Genomic DNA, 23745 nt, shown 5'->3' on the forward strand with positions numbered 1-23745 from the left:
ACTCATTGCTACTTCTGTTTATTTTGCAATCATGTCACAATTAATATATTAGCAGAAGCGGAAACACCTGTGTAGTTTAATAGAAATAATACGTCATGGAAAGTTTTAAGAATAAAGTCTAAGTGCAAGATCCAGTTAAAGATGCAGTTAATAATTCTTAGTTTTCACTTCAGGTATGGCTATGTGTGAATTCTCCTCTCTCTCTCTCCTTTATTATGATTATGTAGTATTATTATAGGGCCATTTTGTGTGCCATTTTCAGCACACGCTTGTGAATAGTTTGGTATATACTGTAAATGAATTGACTATGACTAAAATTAACAAGCATGTCTACAGAATTAGCAAGGCCTATGCACTATGAACAGTTGACTTTAGTTTCACACAATATACCCTTGTTTTTATACTTAATTTTAGAAGTAAAGCACTTAATCAAGAACAGAGGAGGCTGCTTTGTGGATTTGCTTGAAGAATTGACTTTCTACAGTTTGCATCGGAAACCCTGTCATCTGCACACTACAGATACTTTTCTTGTAGTCTTATCCTCATTTGCCTGTAGACCAAAGACACAGATAGAACTTATATGTGTGACTTTAATAGAGCAAATCAAATGGGGTGCAGGAAATGCCTTTCCTAATGCCCAGCTGAGCTTGCATAGGGGGTGACTTTTTCCCAATTCTGAGAGCTTCTTTTTTTAAAAAAGGGGGGGGCTTGCCTCCTACTGATTTCAGTAGGAAGGAGATAAACTGTACCAGCTGCAAGACTGGCATAGTCTATTCACTGTTTTGGGGGAGGGAGAGTCAGGAGAATAGGAGGGCTTTGGATCCTGCATAGCCATGAATAACCAGGTATGTTCCTTTTTTGTCCCAACTAACGTCAGAGGAGCAATGGCAGAGGACTTTTCCACAGCCTCACAGGGAAGGCTTGAAAGGTCTCCTCTCCAAAGGTGAACATCTGTTTCTTGCTTTTTTTCCAGAAAGTAAAAACTAAAATGTCCTATGGCCCCTGGGATGCCCTCCTAGAGATCATAGGACTGCAGCATTAGAAAGTATGCAGAAAGCATATACCTTCAAGTATAAATTACTTTAATAGTATCCAGCTGCAATATAGAATATATTTAACAGGTGTTAGAGATAGTAATTAAAAGTCCCAAATTCACCCAAAGGGTCAAGAAAAACATGAAAATGTGAGATCCATATTCTTTATTCCACCCAAACTGCATTGCAGTCTTCCAGTCTTTATATTTACATTATTTGCGACTCTTTCTAGAAGTGCCAGTACAAACGTAACTGATGATAATCCAAAACAGATTTACAAATGTTTCCTGAAGCAGTGTGCATTTTTGAGCAGTTTGTTCTGATGTGCAATAATATATATACTATGTAGGCATATATATATATATATATATTACCAAAAGCTTCATAATATGAAATATTTTCCACAGAAAGTAAAACATCCCACTTGCAGCTTATTCAGATTTCAGTTACAGAGACTTCTGCTTTTCAAGTTAGTGCAAATAATGAAAGTAAGAGCCTGAGCAAAATGATGTACAAACAATGAAACAAGAAAACAGCAAACACACCAGCCAACTCCCTGCATATAACATTTAATTAGTATATTAGTAGTAGTCTTTATATACAACATATTTAAATAAATTGGCTTATTTGAGCTATAGGCAACATATTTACAAATTCAAATAAAATACGTTCCTTTCACACGAATATGGAATGTCCGACATATATGAAAATAAAATGCATCTAGTAACAAAACAATGCTGTAAATAAAAAAAAGAGCAAGATGTCTTCTCTTTTGTCTTGGGACAGATTTCAAGGCACTTTCTCGGCAAACCAGAGTTCAGTCTTAGCAGAAAAGTCTGAAACAAAAATTAGTTAACTTAGATTCCCAGCTATTGAATAATAATAGTTTCAGTAGAGACCAACGTATTTATAGGTTCTTGCTTACTAAAAAAAACAAACTTTAATGACTACAGGCTTCCCCAGTGCAAACATGAAATGCTCAGTGAGTAATACAACTGCTGGTACCACCCCACCATTGGCACATTCAATTGAAGATACATTTTGAGAGCCCTGACAGATTGGGGTTCCAGTTGCACAGAAAGTCTTTTGCACATAGAATGGATATGCACACAGATTCTGTTCCAAATAAATGAATGCAGATTAGCAGCAAAGTGGTGATCCTGTTCCCTTTTTAAAACAAGAAACGCTGCATTTTTAATGTTGGCTTATTTGCACACCTCAGAAGTTAATAAATATTTCCTGCCATCTATAAAATAAAAGTAAAGTTGTAACTATCTCCACCATGGAGTCATGGTCTGATATTGTTGATAACATGTTGTGCAGCTTAAAAACCTAGTTGTTTGGAAAAAATGAAGCCACGCTTTACCTATTATATCAGTAGACTTCTCCATGGTCCTGAAATGGTGCAGAAGTAGCCCACCAGGGCCACGTCAACAAGCATTTGACAAAACTGAAAAATGGCAAGTAAGTCATCTATTTAAGTTACATAAATCTTTTTATAAATATAAGTAGCCATGGGGAGACTGTTCAGGGTTAAAATGGGAGTGGAAAGGGAGCTTAACTTTTTCCACTCTTGCCATAGCACTGATGAAAACTACATTTCCAAAGCAGGGAATTCCAGTTCCAGTGCCAATAGAGGTTTCCTCTTGATGAAAAAGTTTTATGTCTGATTTTCTGTGATTTTTCATTGAAACGACAGTGGGTACTGTTTGGCTTTTGAGAAAAGAAACTAACAGGAACAAACTGGTCATTAGATTATAAAGGTGTTTTAATTTTTTTTAAAAAATACTTACATAACAGGCCTCCTATGGCTGTGTACACAGTGGACTCATTGCTAACCTTGTCAGCAATCTTGCACACCTTTTATAATCTATTTAAAAACCACAAAAATGAAGTTATTAATCATCATGCGTTTAATTTCCTAGAGAGTAAGTGCAGTTTCATTTGCCATCAGCTGCAAAATGTAGGTGTTTTAGGGAGTTTTATATATGTCTCCCTAGATGGATTGCAATAAAACAATCATTTAACAAGTAACATTCTTTGTAGGGCAGCCCAATATAAGTGGAAACAAAGGATTCAAATATGTCCCCTAATGAACAGAACGTTGATATGAACTATTGGTATTATTGGAAAGTTGAAAAGGAAGGAAGTAGTTTTCAACATACACTACATTCAGTGTGGCACTACATTCAGCTCTGGCACCAGGTGAAATATGCCACTGAAAGTTGACAGCACTCAAGGTTGATTTAGCATAGCTATGAATACCAGTTCCTGGGAATCTCAAGTGGAAGAGTGTCACTACACTCACTATGCTACTTGTCGGCTTCCCAAAAGCCTCAAGTTTGCCAATGGAGAACAGAATGCTTGACTAGTCTAACCCAGCAAGGCTATTCTTATGTTCTTCGTGGCAGTGGACACATGTGTACTCCATTCTCAAGAAAGATTGGGGGAAATGACTTGGTGTTAAGAACCTGCTCAACCCTGGCCTAAGACCAGATAGACGGGACAATGAAACATGGAAGTAGTTTTAACTGTAACTTACAGGCTGGTGTTGAACAATCCCGTGTGTTGTGATAGAGCCGGTGGAAATGCTTACTACATTCAGCTGAAAATGTAACTGGACCTGTTTGAGGATTAATCAAACACAACATTTTGATTGCATTTCTAATTCTATTGCAAACTAAATTACACAAATAATTAATAAATCGTTGGTTCATATTTGCTTCGTCTAATATGTTTCAAACCTTTCACAAGGTACTCTCCTTGTCAAATAAGGCAATGTAATAATAATAAATAAATAAATAAATAAATAAATAAATAATAATAATAATAATAAATTAATTTGTACCCCACCCATCCAGCTGGGTCTCCCTAGCCACTCTGGGCTGCTTCCAGCAAAGATTAAAATACAATAAAATGTCACAGATTAAAAACTTCCCTAAACAGGTTAGTGTAGTGGTTAATAGAAAAGGGACCTTTTCCGTGGTAGCACAGAGAAGCTAACTTGACACCTACACTATGGTCCTTTTGGCATAAAGTGAAGGTATTTGTCTTCCCCACTCCTGCCCCAGCCTTTCAATCTTTAAAAATGTTTAGTGTTTTTTAGATATTTTGGGCTACAGTTTTTCCTTAGCTTATTTTGTCTTTATTCTCCTACTATATTTAGCTTTTAGGTTTATTTATATGGTTTTAATTTCTATACTATAAACCACCCAGATAACTTTGTTTCATGGCTGTGGGGTGTGTGTGTGTGTGTGTGTGTGTGTGTGTGTGTGTGTGTGATAAAGAGATGAAAATATTGTGATAAATAAATGTTCACAGTACAAATTTACTGGAGTTTCTGACAAAAAATGCATATAACCATATTCATGTAATTAAAGGTACTGGAATAATGAAAAAGAAGGGCAGTGATGGGTGATGAGTTACAACTATAAAGGCTACAAAATTTTATCACCAAGACTTTTCACACTGGCTCCTCAACTCTACTGAGCCTTTTCCAATCTATTGGGGGAAAGGCAACTGAAGAAATTTAGGGAAGCTCAATAGTTGGGAGTCACTTGCCAATGGAACGGCTAGACTTTTAATGGGCCTTGAGATTTCATGTCCTAACCTGTGGGTCCCACTACAACCTGTTGGGAAGCAAGTAGGAAAACAGCAGCCCCAAGAGGTTGGAGCTAGTAATTTACAATATAGGCTTCCTTCATTGGGAGAGGAGATTAAGATACTCTCCTTTATGTAGGCAGCACCTGGCAAGAGATTAAACACAGAATTGCCTTCACACAGAAAGTGTTCTTACCTGTAAAATGTTTGATGAACTTGTCCTTTAAGTTGGAATCTCTTGGAAATACTTCTGGGGAGGAAAAGATATTTCATTATAAATAATGTGTTAAAGAAAAGTCTAAAAGTCTACATCAAAATATGTGCATGCATGCACACACACACACACACACACACATACACACACACACACACAGAGAGAGAGAGAGAGAGAGAGAGAGAGAGAGAGAGAGAGAGAGAGAGAGAGAGAGAGAGAGATACAGTAACTGATTTTCAAAAGCTGTGTTGCCTTCCACCCTGAACTCCTCCTTTAGGCGGTTGGATGAGATTTAAAAACAACTAATCATCAACTGAGTATAACTTAGATATCACCATATGGGTTTATTAAATATAAACTATATTTGTCCATAAGCTGTTTCAAAACTAAAACTGATACAAAATAAAACCGAACAGCAGTATTTACATAGGCATGCCATATAGAGAATATATATATATATTAGTGACCATTTAAATACCAGTCTCAATACAAAAACCTTTCTGCAGATACAGGAGCTCTTCTGTATATACAGAGCTCCACATATGTAAGGCATATATTCTTTATGCCAGTAGAAGCATATACTAATTTGCGGGCATAAAGCTGACCCCTCCAATTTTTGCTGTAAATTGTCCATAAATCAGAAGACCTAAAGAGTCTGAAACAATGTGAGGTGTGTGGGAAGTCCCCCTTTACTGTGAAGGACCATGAATGTTACAATACACTCACAGCAATGGTACCCACACATGGGGAGAAAACTGGCGAGGAGCAGGCATTACCTATGTGCTGTACAGCATCCCAACACAGGGGGAGCAGTATACAGCAAGAGTGGGGAGGCACCTGGGTTCTTTGGGGGGGGGGAGAGCACTCTTCCTTCAAGACTACTTCAGTCCCGTGCTCCCTTTCAAGAAGCTGCCAGCTGCCCAATACACAGTTATTTTAGTATTACATTTCTGATAAATGATCAAAACAAAAACACCACTAGAAAAGAGAACTAACTATGAAATGTGTTCTCATCAGTTCTGGTAAGTTATGTTCAATCACACAATTAAAATGTAATTTAGTATTTATGATGATATTTTTTTCTTTGAACAATATCCACACAGAGTCCCGTCAAAGTTGTTAACATGGATCTTTGCTGTGCATAAATACCAACAAACTGAAACGACATTTAAGGAAGCATTTTGAAGAGTGCCTAACCATTATATTTTTTATTATCAGCCCTACCCTCTCATACAGAAGAAAAGCAGCATGTCATTTTTATACAAAACAGAGTAGTTCTAAAACAAATAAAAGCATCTACTCTGATTTGTGCGGGCTTTATGGACTTGCATCCTCGCAGTTATAGGCAAAGTTGCATTATATAAGCAAGAGTTTCATCCCTTGCATAATCCCAGTTAATAATAATAAGTAATCTTCTTTATCGGGGATTTCTTTTTTATTTCCAATGGGATCTTTCAACTTGTATGTCTAGTCTTCTTTAGATAATTAAGCATTATAGAACAAATCCTGCCCCTTAGTCCGCGGCAGCAGTAGCTATGAAAAGCTGGAGGAGTGGCCATACTACTGATCTAAGTCTCTGATGCTTTGGATATTGTTGTTGTTGTAGGCACCAGATGGGGCCCTAAGATTAGCCAGGTTCAGCAGCACAATGCCACACAAGACCTTCCGAGTGACCTTGCAGAAATGCAATTTGTTTTTCTGCTTTAATCCCAAAGCCACTGCCTTTGGAGTAAAACTTCATGAAGAGAGATTATTCCATGGGAAATAGCTTGAGGATAGTCCCCTTTATAGTTTAATTTGTATCTTCAAAGGAAAGCTTCTTCTTTCTCTTAGTACATGGTGAATACTTCTCTGAGAAGCAGTGGATCATCAAAGCAGACACATATCAAGTGATAAAGCCTAACTAGCTCTATAAAATCTGCCCCCATGGCCCGTTCACAAAGTGATGCTTACCACATAACTGAAGCTAATAAATCTAAGCATAATTATGACAAGATGCTACCACAATTAAGCAATCATGGATTTAGCGGAAGCAGACTCATGAAATGGTCAGACTTGTCACCACTGTTCACATGCTCAACTGAGAACCTTGCCAAGGTGAAACCAATAAATGTGTTCATAAGATAAGACCTTCGGGAAACGAAACCCATTTTAAATCTCCATCTGTGATATACATGTTAAAGACTGATCTAAAAGTGTTGAGTAAAGAAAACATTGCTATGGCACCTTAGAGAGACTAAGGATGCAATCCTCTACAATCTTACTTTTGAGTAAACTGGAAAATAATTGACTTACTGTTGAATTACTTTTCAAAGGTTTTGGGCTATAACTGATTTATTGAGCCATGAGCTCTTATGACTTTGTTACAAGGTTGAGGTGATTTAGTGGATATGGACAATATAAGGAAAAAAATCAAGAAAACAGGATTGCAAACAATAACTCCAGTGCTAACATATTAAACATCAATACAATACATAAACTAAGTATCTGCTGAACATTAAGTAACCATTGGAGCACTGGCAAGTAGGGAGAGCCATCCATTTCCACCCTGCAATGCCTCAAGCTACATCATGTAGCATCATTTCCACTGGAGATTTCAGAGGACTGAAGAATGGGATGAGCTGCTTGTTGCATCTCTGATGTTGCATGAAGCAGCAACAATGCTTGTTCCATATCTCTGCTGTTCTGCCTCATCTCAGTGGTAGCCCCCATCCATCCACCCTCACCCATTAATAGGATTCACCCTCACTCTACAATCAGGGTAAGCCTTAGCTTGCCGTTCTTGCTTCCCAACCTCCAGGGCAACCCCTACCTTGAGGCAGAGTGAGATGACCACCTCAGGTAGCTGATTTTAGGTTGTAAATAACAATAACTATATTACAAAAGCTAGGAAGTAGAAAGGCTTGTGGATTTTTTTTCTGCCATAGGTGGCAAAATAACTTAGCTGGTCTTGGCTACTTTACACCTTGACCAAGATGAAGAGGGCAAGATAGAATAGAATCATAGAATCATAGAGTTGGAAGAGACCACAAGGGCCATCCAGTCCAACCCCCTGCCAAGCAGGAAACACCATCAAAGCATTCCTGACAGATGGCTTTCAAGCCTCTGCTTAAAGACCTCCAAAGAAGGAGACTCCACCACGCTCCTTGGCAGCAAATTCCACTGTCGAACAGCTCTTACTGTCAGGAAGTTCTTCCTAATGTTTAGGTGGAATCTTCTTTCTTGTAGTTTGAATCCATTACTCTGTGTCCACTTCTCTGGAACAGCAGAAAACAACCTTTCTCCCTCCTCTATATGGCATCCTCTTATATATTTGAACATGGCTATATCACCCCTTATCCTTCTCCAGGCTAAACATACCCAGCTCTCTAAGCCATTCCTCATAAGACATCATTTCAAGGCCTTTGACCATTTTGGTTGCCCTCCTCTGGACACGTTCCAGCTTGTCAGTATCCTTCTTGAACTGTGGTGCCCAGAACTGGACACAGTACTCCAGGTGAGGTCTGACCAGAGCAGAATACAGTGGTACTATTACTTCCCTTGATCTAGATGCTATACTCCTATTGATGCAGCCCAGAATTGCATTGGCTTTTTTAGCTGCTGCATCACACTGTTGACTCATGTCAAGTTTGTGGTCTACCAAGACTCCTAGATCCTTTTCACAGGTACTGCTCTCAAGCCAGGTGTCACCCATCCTGTATTTATGCCTTTCATATTTTTTGCCCTAGTACTTTACATTTCTCCCTGTTAAAATTCATCTTGTTTGCTTTGGCCCAGTTCTCTAATCTGTTAAGGTCATTTTGAAGTGTGATCCTGTCCTCTGGGGTATTAGCCACCTCTCCCAATTTGGTGCCATCTGCAAACTTGCTCAGGATGCCCTTAAGCCCATCATCCAAGTCATTGATAAAGATGTTGAATAAGACTGGGCCCAAGACAGAACCCTGTGGCACCCCACTAGTCACTATTCTCCAGGATGAAGGGGAGCCATTGATGAGCACCCTTTGGGTTCAGTCTGTCAGCCAGTTACAAATCCACTGAATGGTAACATTGTCTAGCCCGTATTTTACCAGCTTCTTTACAAGAATATCATGGGGCACCTTGTCAAAGGCCTTGCTGAAATCAAGATAGGCTATATCCACAGCGTTCCCTTCATCTGCCAGGCTTGTAATTCTGTCAAAGAATGAGATCAGAGTAGTCTGACATGACTTATTTTTCAGAAACCCATGCTGACTTTTAGATGGAGAAGGCAAGATGGAGAGGGCAAGATGGAGAGGGCAGAGTTCCATCTGCTGCTACACCTCAAACAGCACAATGATCAGTCCTGCCAACCTCACTGAAAGTGCTAAAAAAGAGGAGGCTAGATAACTCAGCCTCTTATTCTTTCTGTAGAAGGAGATAATGATCTACATATGGCTTGAATTCCAGCAGCAGATTTTGATGCACAAACTATGCCAGGCTTGAAAGCCAATATTTTTCCCCTTCCCAGAAAAATCTAGAATGGCTGCAGGATCTGGTTGCTCTAACAATAAGCTAGTGTAAAGTTGCACCAAATCCAAACCCCATTTATCAGTAGGGCGGCTGCTGCTGCTGCTGTTCTGACTAAGCCTGGCAGAGAAAAAACAAGCCCTTTAAATAATTTTCTATGCTAGCATGCCAGGTCACATACAGTAAATGAGCTGAATAGGCTTAGCCTAAAAGTCCTCCCTCAGTGGCCCCTTTTTGGAGGCCTACACTGGCCAAGGCGAGTGGGTTTTTGCCCTCCTGATCTTCTCTGAGCCAAAGAAGAATTCAGTAACATCAGATACTCATCTCTCATTGAGGCAAGCGTTGTTTCTGAGCCTGAGGATGACAAACTTTTCCACCATCATTGCTACTAACACTACCCACGTATCATTAGTGGCACATAAGCAAATATCCACTGAGCCTTGTCAATGTTATATCCAGGCATGGATATATGGCACAGAGGAGCAAAGGGCTTCTGAGAGACCTGTTGCAAATTAGTGTTCTGAAAACCCTTTAAAAAATCAACCCTTATCATTTTAGCCTACATATGTTAGATTTTACATGCGTAGATGACATATTCAAATGTTCCATCCTCACATGGTATGTGTGGCTGGTGTACACTAACTCTTTTCCATGCAACAAGCTAAATCAGAAGAGCAATATTGTGTGATCCAAAATCTTAGCAGAAAAGAGAAAGAAATTGCTGAATTAAAAGAGAATGGCTATTTTCTTCTGCTTCATTATTCAAAATATGTGGAAGTATGTTTGCTTGAGATCATCACGGGTCAATCAATAATCTATATGTTCAAGGCATGACATTTCAGAAGAGAATAACTATGTTCCTCTATTTTGCTCATAATGCTCTTTAGGCTCATGCTTTTTGACATTTCAAGGGGGTGAAAATGTAAATGAAAGTTAATTTTTTTTATTCAAACAAATGAAACATCAAGCTAAAAGTAATAATAAAAACAGCTATAGAAGCAGGAAGAATAAAAATAAGAGATAATAAAATAATAATTATAGAAAGCTTTAATAAATAAAAGAATTTGTGGCACAAAATATATTCCATGGTGGAATACGTTCATATTTGTAACCAAACATAACCAAATAACCATGAATGTTGCCAAATAAGCTCATATTTAGTGGGAATGTGCTAACCATGAGATTTGGTTATATAAATAACAAAAAGTCCCTATACCAGCAAAGCTGCAGGGGTGCACATTACCCCTGGTGGCACGTATTTTATTAATCAGTTTTTCAGAAATTTCCATGAACATGACTTTTTTAAACCACAGATCCTTAGTATAACAAGATGCATCCTCGAGAGATCACCAGATGAGCAACAACTTTGCAATGGAGACTTGTCAGAAGCCATAAGGCCACACCTCGTTGGTCTATACAGCTTGCTTGCTTGCTTATTTGCATACTACTTAGTCACAGTCATCTCTAACTGGTGTACAGAAGACTCAAATCAATGAAACTAAAAGTGAGCTAAAACAGCAAAATCAGAATTCAATTTTTAAAACCTGCTGGAATAAACAGGTCTTCAGTGCCTATGACCCCTCAGCGGGAGTTTCGTAAGACTGGGACTACAATACTGAATACACAGGTACTGGTAGATAAAAGCCATACATCTGAGCTGAAAGGTATCACTAACTGTGATGCACTCAAAGACCTCAGTGATCAAGCAGAGAAATAAGGGATCAAGGATCCCCCTTTCTCTCTTGAAAGATAGGAGAAATATTATGAAAAATTGACACCTACCTATTAGGGACTTCCAGTTTCCAAAGAGTTACACTAACATAAGGTTACCAGATGTCCCCGTTTCCCAGGGACAGTTCCCAGATTTACAAATCAGTCCCCTGACAAAATCCTACCATTCCTATTAAAATTGAAAAGTGTCCCCGGATTCATTGAAAAAAAATCTGATAACCTTACGCTAACATCCACAACTAAGGTGCAGGTGCTCTGGAAGGCCTGTAGCTCCCTTGCAGCACTCAGTTTTTATCATCAGTGACACAAACAACAGGGGAGCTGAGCTCTCAGTGGAAGTGCTGGTGTACGTGGGTGTCAGCATGGGGCCAGGGAGGGAGGAGAAGAAATTACATTTTGTAATTACTGTAACAACATACTGCTGATTCTATGGAAATGTAATTTCTCTCCCCCAATGTACCTTGAAAATATAACTGGACCACTGAAAGCAACAGAGCAACAAGTAGGGTATCTTTAAGATAGATATCAGATATTAGAAATGGCAGTATCTATAAACCAGTGAGAGAACATTTCAACCTCCCAGGATATTCTGAAACTGACCATAAAGTGGTCATTCTGGAAAGAGAAACTTCAAAAGTAAAAAAGAACACAAAACAGCTGAATTATGGTTCAACAAGAAGTTCAATGCCATCTCTTGTGGGTTAAATAAAAACCAATAAGTTTTATTACATCATGTGTCAATTAGCTTATCAGTGCCAGAATAGAAATTTTGCTAGCAGGCTGGATTCAAGATGCTTCTGAAGGGTATATAGGTATCCAAACCATCAATCAAACAAATACCAGTATGCAGACTCACATAGGCTTAAGGAGGCTTGAGGAATATGAAACAGGGGGCAATCCTCATGTTCAAAATACAGTGACCCTTATTATTTTCTAATACACCCAATAGTCAATACAAAAAGCTTTGGAATTTCTAAATATGTCACACACCACCACATTTTCAACACCTCAAATTTCATACCACTTGAACTAAAAGTTCCAAAGTTCACGCTTATTTTATAAGTAAAACTCCAAAACTCATCTGTTCTCCATGAAAAACAGCCATCCATTATTTAACACACTATGTGGTTAGTGTTCTATGACATGCACCATGGTTAAATTTCACAAACACTGAGGACCGGCAACCACACAGTAAGCTGAATTTCTCACCAATACAGACGCACACCTGCTGTTCTTAAATGCAAGAAACCTGGAATGAACAGCACAAAGCTAATGAGCTACATGTGCCCCCCTAAGGCAGTTGTGTGTGTCTTACACTAGCCTTGAGTTTCAGATCTTTCCCCTTAAAGCCATTGTATAACATTTAAAGCTGTATTTAAAAAAGAAAGGCGGTGAGGGGGAAAAGTGATGCCTGACTGTCTGGAAAGCCTGAAACCAGAAGCCATATAAGTCAGTCTCAATATTTATTTTGTTTTCAGAGCTCAAAACGTCTCTAAACTATCACAATGATTTTGAATACCTCTCAAATGAGTTTGCACATCCTGAAAAAAGTAAAAGAGGAAACCCGTAGATGGGGGGAAGGATAGAAAATGGAAAAAGTAGCTGGGGTAAAGCATTTCATAGGATTTATAGAGAGGAGTTAAGGAGAGAGGTAAGATATGGAGATAGTAAGGATGGGTGAAAGCAGTGAGCTGTGCTTTTTCAGAACACAAAAATTTGACAAACAGGTTTTGAAGGATGCAAAAATAATGATGGGGACTAGACAGCATTTATATGTTGATATGAACTAAGGTGACAAGTCTTTGCTAGTCCTAGTAGAACTATTTCGCACTATTCTCAAGCACAGTAAAACAGTAATGCCAAAATATTTGAATTCCTGAGAAAGAGCAGGAAATAGTGCCTCCCATTCTAGTCAAGGTGAGCTGCAAGCCAGAGTCAGCTAAGTTATTTTGGTGCTGGATAAAGGAAGCCCCCTCCCCTCCTCTCCAATCCCTGGCTCAGCAGTAAAAATGCAGTAACTGATTGTTTGCTGCCCTTTCATGACACCCCAAGTCAGCTGCCTGCTCCAGGGTCCCCAAGTGGCAATGCCAGAGAGGCAAAAGAGACACTGTGTTTTCCTGGGTATGGGGGGGGGGGGGTATTGGTGCCACTGTGTCAAGTTTCCATTAAACTCTGGCTCTAGTATTTATCTTGAACCCATTTAACAGAAACAAATCTGAAAAGCAATAGTTACTGGTCACAAGTTTACAGTATCTTGAAAATTTAATGCTATGTTTACATGCAGAAATCCATTATTACGACAAGCTCAATATTTCTTAGGAGGAATATGATCCATCAATATAGGCAGCTGCAGCTTTAGTCCTTCAAGTACTTCTCTGTCATGAGTTATTGTAATATGACTTACACTGGCAGGGTGTATTGTGGCCCAGATCCAAAGATCCCACAAAAAGAGTCTGACATCATTGCATTTCATAACAGTAAAATGTCATACAAGAGAACACCACCACCAAAGCACTTTATGAGAAAAAAAGATAATTAAAAAACTGTGGCAATAAAAGAGTTAGTGGTTTAATTGTGGAACAAAAAAGATAGGTTTTTTTAATTCATTGTAAAATTAAAAATGTTATTGTGCTTTGGCTGCAGTGCTGCACACCACACTTTTCACAAGGGCAGATATTAATGCCGAAATCCAGCATTGCCCGAGCTCTGTGAGTGCAGCTTTCTCCCGCTTGAAGTGCAGAGTATTTGAGGACCAGGACATTCGCAGGGAAACCAAAATTCTTGTTTACAAAGCTGTTGTACTACCAACCTTACTCCATGATTGGGAAACGTCGACCGCTTATAAACGCCATCTCCAACTCCTCGAAAGATTCGATCAAAGGTGTCTCCAAAAAATTTTACACATCACTTGGGAAGACAGGCAAACTAATCCCAGTGTACTGGAAGAAGCAAAGATCACCAGTGTCGAAGCAATGATTCTTCAACACCAGCTCTGTTGAACTGGTCATGTTGTGTGGATACCCGATTATCGTCTTCCAAAGCAACTACCCTGTTTCTCATATTTTAAGACATACCCATAAAATAAGCCATAGCAGGATTTTTAAGCGTTCAAGGAATATAAGCCATACCCCGAAAATAAGACATAGTGATAGGCGCAGCAGCAATGCCGGCCGCGGCAGGAGGAGGAGAAAAAAAATAAGACATCCCTTGAAAATAAGCCATAGTGTGTTTTTTTGAGGAAAAAATAAATACAAGACGTGTCTTATAATATGAGAAACACGGTACTCTATTCCAAACTTTAAAATGGTAAGCAAAATGCTGGTGGTCAACAAAAGAGGTTCAAAGACTCTTTCAAGGCAAATCTAAAAAGATGTAGTATAAACACCGACAACTGGGGAACACTTGCCTGCGAGCGCTCCAATTGGAGAACAGCCTTTACCAAAAGTGTCATGGGCTTTAAAGATGCTCAAACTCAGGAAAGGGAGAAACACGCTAAGAGGAAAGCACGCTTGGCAAACCCTCACCATGATCAACTCCCGCCCAGAAACCAATGTACCCACTGTGGAAGGGCGTGTGGATCCAGAATTGGCCTCCACAGTCACTTACAGACTCACTGTTAAGACCGTGTTTATGGAAGACAATCTTATTCAGCTATGAGTGATGACCAAAGAAGAAAGCACACTACACACAAAACACACTCAGTCTAGTGTAATCCCGACTGAATGATTTCAAACAAATATGTGTAGGATTGCTAGAATCGTAGAGTTGGAAGTGACCCTGAGGATCATCTAGCCCAACCCCCTTCAATGCAGGAATATGCAGCTGTCCCATACGGGGATCAAACCTGCAACCTTGGTATTGTCAGCATCACACTCTAACCAACTGAGCTATCCAGATTAGGAGATTGTACTGTATCTTTCTACTGTATCTTGTAGAAATATTAGACAGAGATAAAGCCATAAAGATCACAAACACTTTACTATCCTAATTGTACAATCTTCGTGCAGAACCACCTACAAACATTTGTAAACTGTTTTAATTCTTTGAGCCAAACATTTCAGAGAATGTCCTTATAACAGGAAGGATCTACTTGAAGCCTCCCTTAAATAAATTTTAATGAAAGGATAGTGAGACATACTGTACTAAAAACATGCCTGTTCCTTGATTGTGTTAACTATTTTGGGGGCTGGACCAGGTGGTGAGGGAAACTGCTGGTGCCAGAATGTTTCAAGGATAAAAGCAAAGGTAGAGGCTTGCTTCCTGTTTCTGTCTACAGCAGAACCAGGTCCTCAAACTTTCATTTCAGGCTTTTGTCATTTTTTTAAGGGGCATTTGGGGGAAAATACCAAACTTCAAGGGAGAAGAGGGGCCATGAAGAAAGAAAAGAAAAGAAAGGGGGGGAGTGAATTTGCGCTTTCACTGCTATGGTAAGCCCTTCCCCCAAAAAACTATTTTGGGTGCAAAACCACAGCCTCTGAAACGGCTACCTGGAATTCACTGCCTTCAGAATGGGGTGACAAATTTGGAATAAACACTTCAGTCCATTCCTAGACAGGAGGCAAATATGTACCGGTAGCAGTGTGGAGGCAGAACAGAATTGGTTTCTGTTCGTAGTGTTATTGCCTCTAATAAGTTAAAAGGCAAAACAAGAGAACCTATGAACACCCACATCCAGCAGCATAAATTCTACCAGGTCATTTGACCCAGGTTTCAAAAACATTCAACAAAATAACCATTAGAGGTTATAGGATGGGTCAAATCATTCTGGTTCCTCCTACAGGTTTCTGCAAGTCAGGACCAACAGCTTCCATTCAGCAAGCAGCAGAAGCTAGCAGCAGTTCATTGTGTCTAGATCACTTCAACAACGTAAGAGATCCTAGGCATTTGTGCAATCTTTCCTCATTTTTCTTGGAACTTGTGCGAGTGCAGAACTTGGAAGACTAAGCCTGAAGTCTTTACAGTACTCCTATTAATTTCATTTGGACTTGCTCAGCAGCATTTCTCGTCAATTGCGCACCATGAGTTTTACCATATTCTACAAATGTGCTAAAGGTAAAGGTAAAGGGACCCCTGACCATTAGGTCCCATCACATATGACTCTGGGGTTGCGGCACTCATCTCGCGTTATTGGCCGAGGGAGCCGGCGTACAGCTTCCAGGTCATGTGGCCAGCATGACAAAGCCGCTTCTGGTGAACCAGAGCAGCGCACAGAAACACTGTTTACCTTCCCGCTGTAGCAGTATCTATTTATCTACTTGCACTTTGACGTGCTTTTGAACTGCTAGGTTGGCAGGAGCTGGGACCGAGCAATGGGAGCTCACCCCATCACAGGGATTCAAACTGCTGACCTTCTGATCGGCAAGCCCTAGGCTCTGTGGTTTAACCCACAGCACCACCCGCAAATGTGCTACTTAATATTCAATATATATTTTGAAGATGTTATATTCTGAAGCACATTGCTTGATTAAAAGAATGGAAAAAGCCATTTGTTTGATGGCTACAAACATTTGTTTAATGGCTATTTGGTCTTTTGAACAACATTATTCTGAAATAAATGCAACTGTTAGAGAAATATTTTATTGTTTTGTAAAACATTTGGGAATATAGAGACACCACTTAAGATGAGAACAAGATTGTGTAGGATTGCACAATGCTTTATATAGGTTCTCAGCAACTTAGTAGGATCAGCATAGTAAGGTATATTGGATTTGTAATGATTTAATTTGCTTGATTGTGGGACAAGCAGCTGGAGGCTCAAGCAGATAATTACATCCCTAAGCCATGAAGTAATCCATATGTGGGGGGTTGTAGAACAGTCAAACATGATAGGAAGCTTAAGTTAGAAATCAAGTTAAGCTGACATTCACAACACTTTTTAGTAGTACAAACTTCAGTGAATGATTAGCATTTAGGTATTCAGGGAGTTTGAAAATGCATAATACTATTGTTTCCCGAAAGGCTGAATAATAGACCTTGCAGTAGGAGGGGAGGCACATGTCTGATATTTCTTTGGCAGGAGGGATGAATGGTCACAGGGTCAAGTTTCTTAATGCTTTCCCCAATAGGCACATAGAAATAAAAAATGCCTGCTATTTAAACAGCCCCTCCCTCCAAAAAAGACCCCAGGATGCACTTATGGCAACCTAAGACCATTTCCCTCACATTGTCTTTATTCTGAATGCTTGTCTCTCTAGGGTTGTTGCCTTGAAACCCTAAAAATAAGAAGTGTTTGCAAAAAGTACCACATATGCTTTCAGTTCAAGCCTATTGCACATATTTAGCATCCTACCTACAGCATCCTACATATAATTATCCTGAAGCCTCTTGACTGAGTCAGTGTTAGATAGTTTCTATGTGATGCCTTTGAAAATATTTGACAGGCAGCAGTGGAAACTGTAGCCCTAAATATTATTAACAACACAGAAGAGATACTTTTCCTTTGGCAAGCAATCGTTACTCAAATTAGTAATGAATACCGGTATTTCTAAGAATAAATGGTCCACATCAGCGTACATTCATTCCTTTGCCTGGCTAAGTATCAAAAGCATGCCTTTCAGCCAGACATTGTGCAGCAGAGTCCAGTTCAACCAAATTCCTTTTCTGCCTCTGCAGGCTTCCTCCCTTGTCCTTATAGGTTAACATCTTGTTGTTTTGATTATCATGTTCTGTGCTGCCATTTATCAAAATTCTGTCTTTACTTCCTCTTTTCCTTACTGCACCAATCCAGGACGAAAACTTCCACACATGTTTCTTCAGGGACTGCAGCAAGTTTTCCATTCAGAAAGTCCAAGCTTCTAGAGTTATCCGTGATTTCAGACAGCAGGGCTGGCTGAGAAAGAGCTTTCAAAGCTGCTACCAGTCAATATAGATAGCACAATATCTCCAGCTTTCCATTCCACTCTATATTCATAGCTGCCAAGTTATCCCTTTTTTAAAGGGATTTTCCCTTATGCTGAATAGGCTTCCTCGCGAGAAAAGGGAAAACTTGGCAGCTATGCTCTATATTATTCTACTGCAGCGGTGAAACAGTCCACAACCATCACAAGCCTATAAATATTTACTGAGAAGTCTCCTGGATTTCTATGCAAGTGTGTATATGATTGCAGCTTTGCTCTAGCCAATGTCTAGCTATTAATTTTAATGGAATATTCAAACTGATTTAAATGTTCCTTTTATCCCCCCATTACCTCATTTCCCCTGGTACAACATACACATTGTCTGCTATCTACTCTTCTTACTTACTTTCTCCCCATTGCATTTTCCATCTTGCTGCTCTCTATGTGTGAAACACCCTCTGTGTTGTTTTCATACAGGTAAACAAGATACAAAAATGTTTTCTCACTTTAGGCATACTTGTTAGTTTCTGAAGTTATATTTTGAGGACTCTTCAGAGTACACCATGCTGAGCTGTGAATGTCTTGAGGATGACCTACAAAGGCTTGCCATTTGGTACCTCCTTTCCCACCCCCCAATCATAAGAAACCAGAAATTCTGATTGACACACAGTCTGCAAGCACAGAAAGGTAGACTGTGTCTTACATTTGGGAATTCATGATTCACTGTTCCTGACATGCAGAAGTGACTCCAGACTCTTGGGCACTGTGAAATGGAGGAAACCTATACTTCTCTCTTTTGAAGAGTGTTTCAACCTTTGAATCCAAATTGAGACTCTGTGGGTTTTTGCTAATTGTCCCTAGTAATAAAATTATAGCTCTGCTTCCCTGTGACATGCTCTGGTTAGCAGCCTAAAACCTTGAAATATCAACTCCACAGTGGTATGTGTGTATATGTGTAATATATGATCCGGAGGTCATGCAGGCTTGGTTGGTAACAAGTGAATATGTTCAAACTATGAGCATATATTATAATACCCACTGATATTATTATTAAAGCTGCTCAACAACAACAACAATAGTTTGTAGCACTATATAATGAATTGGGAGGGATTACAGCTGCACTTCTGTGGTTAGAAATATCAAAGAGTTCCTTGAAGCCTATCTGCATTAGAAAGCATTGATTTATGAACCAGTTTGTGATACCATAGAGATGAAGGTGAGGGACTGAATGTCTGAACTCCCTGTATATACAATCATTCAGAAAGGTAGGCTATGATAGAACCTTTCCCCCCAGCATGCTATTTTGCATCTGCCAAAAATTCTCCATGTGGAGGTACATTTAAATTTATGTTTCCTTCCCTGTGGTTAGTGGTTTAGGAACAGATGTAAAACTTGAGCTGACTGTGAACTCCATCTCTAAGGATTACTGGACAGGAATATGAAAGGAAGCAGCCAGAAAATGTATGCATCAGGAATCACCAATCCAGTGACATTCACTGCACTCATGAAAACCATCATTGGCATCCCAAAAAGAACTCCAAACTCCAAACTTTCAATTAAAAGAGAAAACAAGTCTCTAGCCCTCTTTGAAGGAAAGCCATGAAGCACAATTTACAGGTACCCTTCTAAGCAATTTATGTGAAATGAACTAGACCAGGCATGTACAACAGGTAGATCGTGATCTACTGGTAGATCATGGAGTGCTCTTGGTAGATCCTGGTTGATCTCTGGCCCCCCAGCAATCTCCTTAGAAAAAACAAAACAAAAAAACCCCACAACTTTGGCTTTCTAAAAAACCTCCACAACTTTGGCTTCCCAAAAAAAGCTCAAAACTTTGGGTAGATCACTGCCAGTTTTTTTAATACTGTGAGTAGATTGCAGTCTATTGGGAGTTGGACGTCCCTAGACTTGCTGCTCCTGCTTGTTAGTGTTCTTAGCCAATGAGTGAAGTCAGAGCTGTAAATGAAAAGTTAGTTGTTTGGACACCAGGCAATAGTAATCCCTATGCTTTCCCCTCCTTTTTAGTGCACTTTTTCTGATTCTGTCTTATTTTATAGTGCTTAGAATCTCCACTTTGCCCTTCCTTTTTCCCTAGCAACTAGAATGCATTTTTCCTGTGATGGTTTTGTCTATGATTAGGTATAGTCATACCTCTGGATATGAATGCTGCGGGTTGTATACAACACAGGTTACGAACGAACCGAACCAGGAAGTAACAGAATGGGTTACTTCCGGGTTCGGTGGTTCATGCATGTGCAGAAGCATCAAATGATGTCATGCGCATAAGTGCCGAATCGCGACCTGCGCATGCACAGAAGCACTGGCGTGGGTTGCATACTGCTCTGGATGCGAACGGGGCTCCAGAACGGATCCCTTCACATCCAGAGGTATCACTGTAGTCCCTTATAAGTGATTTTCTGCAAATACTACTACACACAATAGGTGTAGGTGGGTGTTAAAGACCTGCCCTCCCAATCCCCAAGAAGGCAAATGTAAAAACATTGTGAAGAGGTTCACGTATGTCTTCTGCTGTGCCAGAGCTAAACACCAAACATTCACCGGTGCAAAAAGGTTGGTGAATCCCTGGTCTACAAATAAATATTTCCAATTCAGAAATCTGATTTAGTAAAGTGATACAAACCCCTTTGCAAAGTTCCCAGGACGACATCCACAGTTTACATATCCGTATTATAGTTATTGCTATTTGATTGTGATTTTACCTTTTACCTTATTGCTATGACATGACAAAAATATGCATTTTGGCACATTTCCAAACCACTAACTTTTACTCAGAATAGACCCACTGAAATTAATAGGCTTAGACATTTTCATTCATTCCAATGGGTCAACTATGAGTTAAACTTAGTTGATGACTGCCTAAAATTATTAATTCAATTTACATCCCACCCTTCCTTCCAAAGGAGGGGAGGGAAACAGTTTTTTCATAGAAGTCCTTTGTTCTAGGAGCATCTTGATTAATAACCATCTAATATGAACACTAAACAGTTTTTATTTGTTTTGGTTTTGCTCTAAATGCTTAGGACTCATCCACTATTTTAAAATTGCAGGACATAATTAAAACAAAAAGGAACCCTAAAAAGGAAACATTTTTATTGTTCTATGTCTAGTTCTGTGGTCTCAACTTTGAACCTATACTTCCATTAAACTACATAAGTCTTTGTATTTGCTATCTACTTTTTGCATTTTTCCTATGCATTTACACTGCACTAGTCATGGAAATACCCAGATAAAATGGCACCAAAAAAAGTACAGTGGCCCAATTTAGACATAATGCTAATGTTTAAATATAAAACTAAGTCATGGTTTGGCATTACATGAGTGCTTCCCTGTCCTCCTCTCACCCAGTAAATAATAAAAATTCAAATGCTTTTAACTTTCCCTTATTGTTTCATCTTATATGAAATAATGGATTATCTCTAATTACGGTTATTCTAAACAAGCCAACTTCATAACCCATGGTGATTGCTAGAATGAGTAACCATAGTTTCTATTGATATCTAAACTGGGAACCATGGTTGCCAGGTTCAGATCAAACCAGCCTTTGAAAACATGAGCTGGTGTCAGTTTCTAGTTGGCCCAATTTAGACATAACAGAAGGCCATTACTTATTATCTGAACAAGTCTTAAATCATGGCATGGAAAGAAGGGTACGGGCAGTGTGGGAATGGAGTGCACAGGTACATATCTCATGTGTAGCTCAGCTTAATAACATGTTATATTTAAACCAGGCGTTTATCATCTTCTCAAAATAATTTAGTCCCTTAAGTCCATCCCTATACTATTCATTTTCTAGAAAGCTTTCTAACACAATCCTCTACTTTGCTGCTTATTTCATTCCAAACTTAATCGAATGTGTTGCAAGAATGCCATCACTTATTAACGTACATCGGTACATACAGTCACCAAAAACAAAAGGGTGACCTCGTGCTGATACAACCCTTATTCTATCTGATCATTTTCTATTCTTTGTTTATTGCCATTCTCTTAATCAGATTAAAATGCCTCAAGGCAGAGAGGCCTGTCATTCTTACATGTTTGTTTGTATCTAAAGCACTGGGTAAAATCAATGTTTTGATTTTGCTCATTCAACAGTTTGTTCATAGGCCTTCTTCTAAGATAGATTTATTCAAACTGATGACCTGAAAGCAAATGTTCAATAGCGAGGGCCTCTGTTCAACCGCAAATCTGGTATGAAATTGTTCATCAGTCCATCATTTATTTCCCTACATATTGATTGGGTCTAATTAATTTCCATGTATTGTAAAAAGCATACCTTACCCTTTAAAATTATTTGTCCATTGGCTACACACTGATCACAAAATTCAGATCTCACATTGGTGTGTTGGGAAACAGTCCACCTTGGCCTGTGATGTTTTGTTGGCCCCTTTATTTGACTCAAATTCAGTCTATGTCTACTTCATTTCTCTCCACACCCACCTCCATTCACTACTGGCAAATCCAAGAATATCTGTAACTTTTCCAGAATTCAGTAACAATGTCAAGCTCTTATATTTTCACCCATCCAGATAAAGCTTACCAAATTACAGACAAATGAGTGTAGGGATGTCTGTGCTAGGCACATTTAATTTTTGATTTTATTTTTTTTAAAAAAGAAAATTTCCATATGATATTTTATTTTAGGATAGAATTGGATGAAATTTGCAGGCAAAGTCACATCTTCACATGAATCCTGACAAATTTTAGAAGGATAGCTGTAGTAATTTTCCTGAAATTGCAGCCATTATAGTTTTTGGATTTATAAATAAGAATATCTTAAACTTTCATAGTATTTTGTGGGCAATTGGTCTGAAAATTGAAGAGATAGGAAGAGATACCCTAGAGTAAGAAACTTGCCAAACTGCAGACAGATAAGACCCAGGGCTTTTGTGCCAGGCAGACTGTATAGGTTATTTTGGAGTGAACAAAATCATTCCCTCTGATTACAAGCTAATTCCACTTCTTGATCCTGTATTTTTTCTTAAGCTAGAGACAAGTCTTCTAATTTTGCAAAGCTGCTCCCTTTCCCTCCTCCCGCCATAGCTTGGTCTTTCCCTTATATGGAAAACTTGGAGACATTTACAAATTGCTTTTTATGTATGGCTTGCTGAGGCACAACAAGGCATTTCAAGGGTCCCTGCTTTGACCTATGCAGCCTTGCACACATCCTGCGTCATCTCAGACAAACTCAAAATCTCTCAGAAGCATCCTGCCTTGGCTTGGAATTCATCCATATCCAAAGCACATCTCTATTTCCCACCATGTTTTATTACTTTTTCCCAGGTTACTTACTCCCTGCATCGGGAAGTTTGTAATGTTTGATGTCTCACTGTGCTTATGTTATGCTGGAAGCTGCCCAGAGCAGCTGGGGCACCAATTGGGTGGAAGGGGTATAAGCAATTAATAGTAGTAGTAGCAGCAGTGGTGGTGGTGGTAATAATCATTTTTTTCATCCTTTCCATGAGAGTAAACTTTTTAGCTTCAATTTTGCCCCCCCCATGCCTTTTAACATGTACACTGAGGTTGAGAACCTCTAACCCATGGGCCAGTCATGGCCCACCAAGGGATCCAATTGGGCTTGCGAGGCCTTTTTCCTGAACCCATGCCTCCCTGCGCATCAGATGATGGGCAGAAGGACAGGATTTAATCCTGCACATGCTGTCATCCATTGAGCAAGGATTAAAGCCCTGTGCAAATGCACCCTTTGAAGCACCCTGCATGCGACATTTACTTTAAAGAGGCTTCCACAAAGTAATGTAGCCCCTATACTCCTGTTTGAGCCTCTGGAGGCTCAAATGAGAGCATAGGGGCTATTTTAAAGTCTTCT

At 39.3% G+C, this 23745-nt stretch overlaps 1 protein-coding gene across 3 annotated transcripts in view; it reads right to left on the minus strand.

The window, feature by feature from the left end:
• Positions 1 to 1184: 1184 nt before the first annotated feature.
• Positions 1185 to 23745, minus strand: part of ALKAL1 (ALK and LTK ligand 1) — a 32975-nt gene continuing 10414 nt past the window's right edge. For 2 of the 3 annotated variants that reach the window (XR_015951488.1, XM_035125446.3), the window contains exons 3-6: positions 4831 to 4884; positions 3577 to 3657; positions 2828 to 2904; positions 1185 to 1870 (exon numbers count right to left, since the gene is read on the minus strand). Coding sequence is in view for 2 of the 3 variants with exons in the window: in XM_035125446.3 (XP_034981337.2) it covers positions 2840 to 2904; positions 3577 to 3657; positions 4831 to 4884 (200 nt within the window). In the remaining variant the exon portion in view is untranslated. The remainder of the gene's footprint in view (positions 1871 to 2827; positions 2905 to 3576; positions 3658 to 4830; positions 4885 to 23745) is intronic. The other variant, XM_088675489.1, reaches the window with a different exon arrangement.

This window comes from Zootoca vivipara, chromosome 8 (genome assembly GCF_965207765.1).
Source record: "Zootoca vivipara chromosome 8, rZooViv2.hap1.1, whole genome shotgun sequence".
NCBI lineage: Eukaryota > Metazoa > Chordata > Lepidosauria > Squamata > Lacertidae > Zootoca > Zootoca vivipara.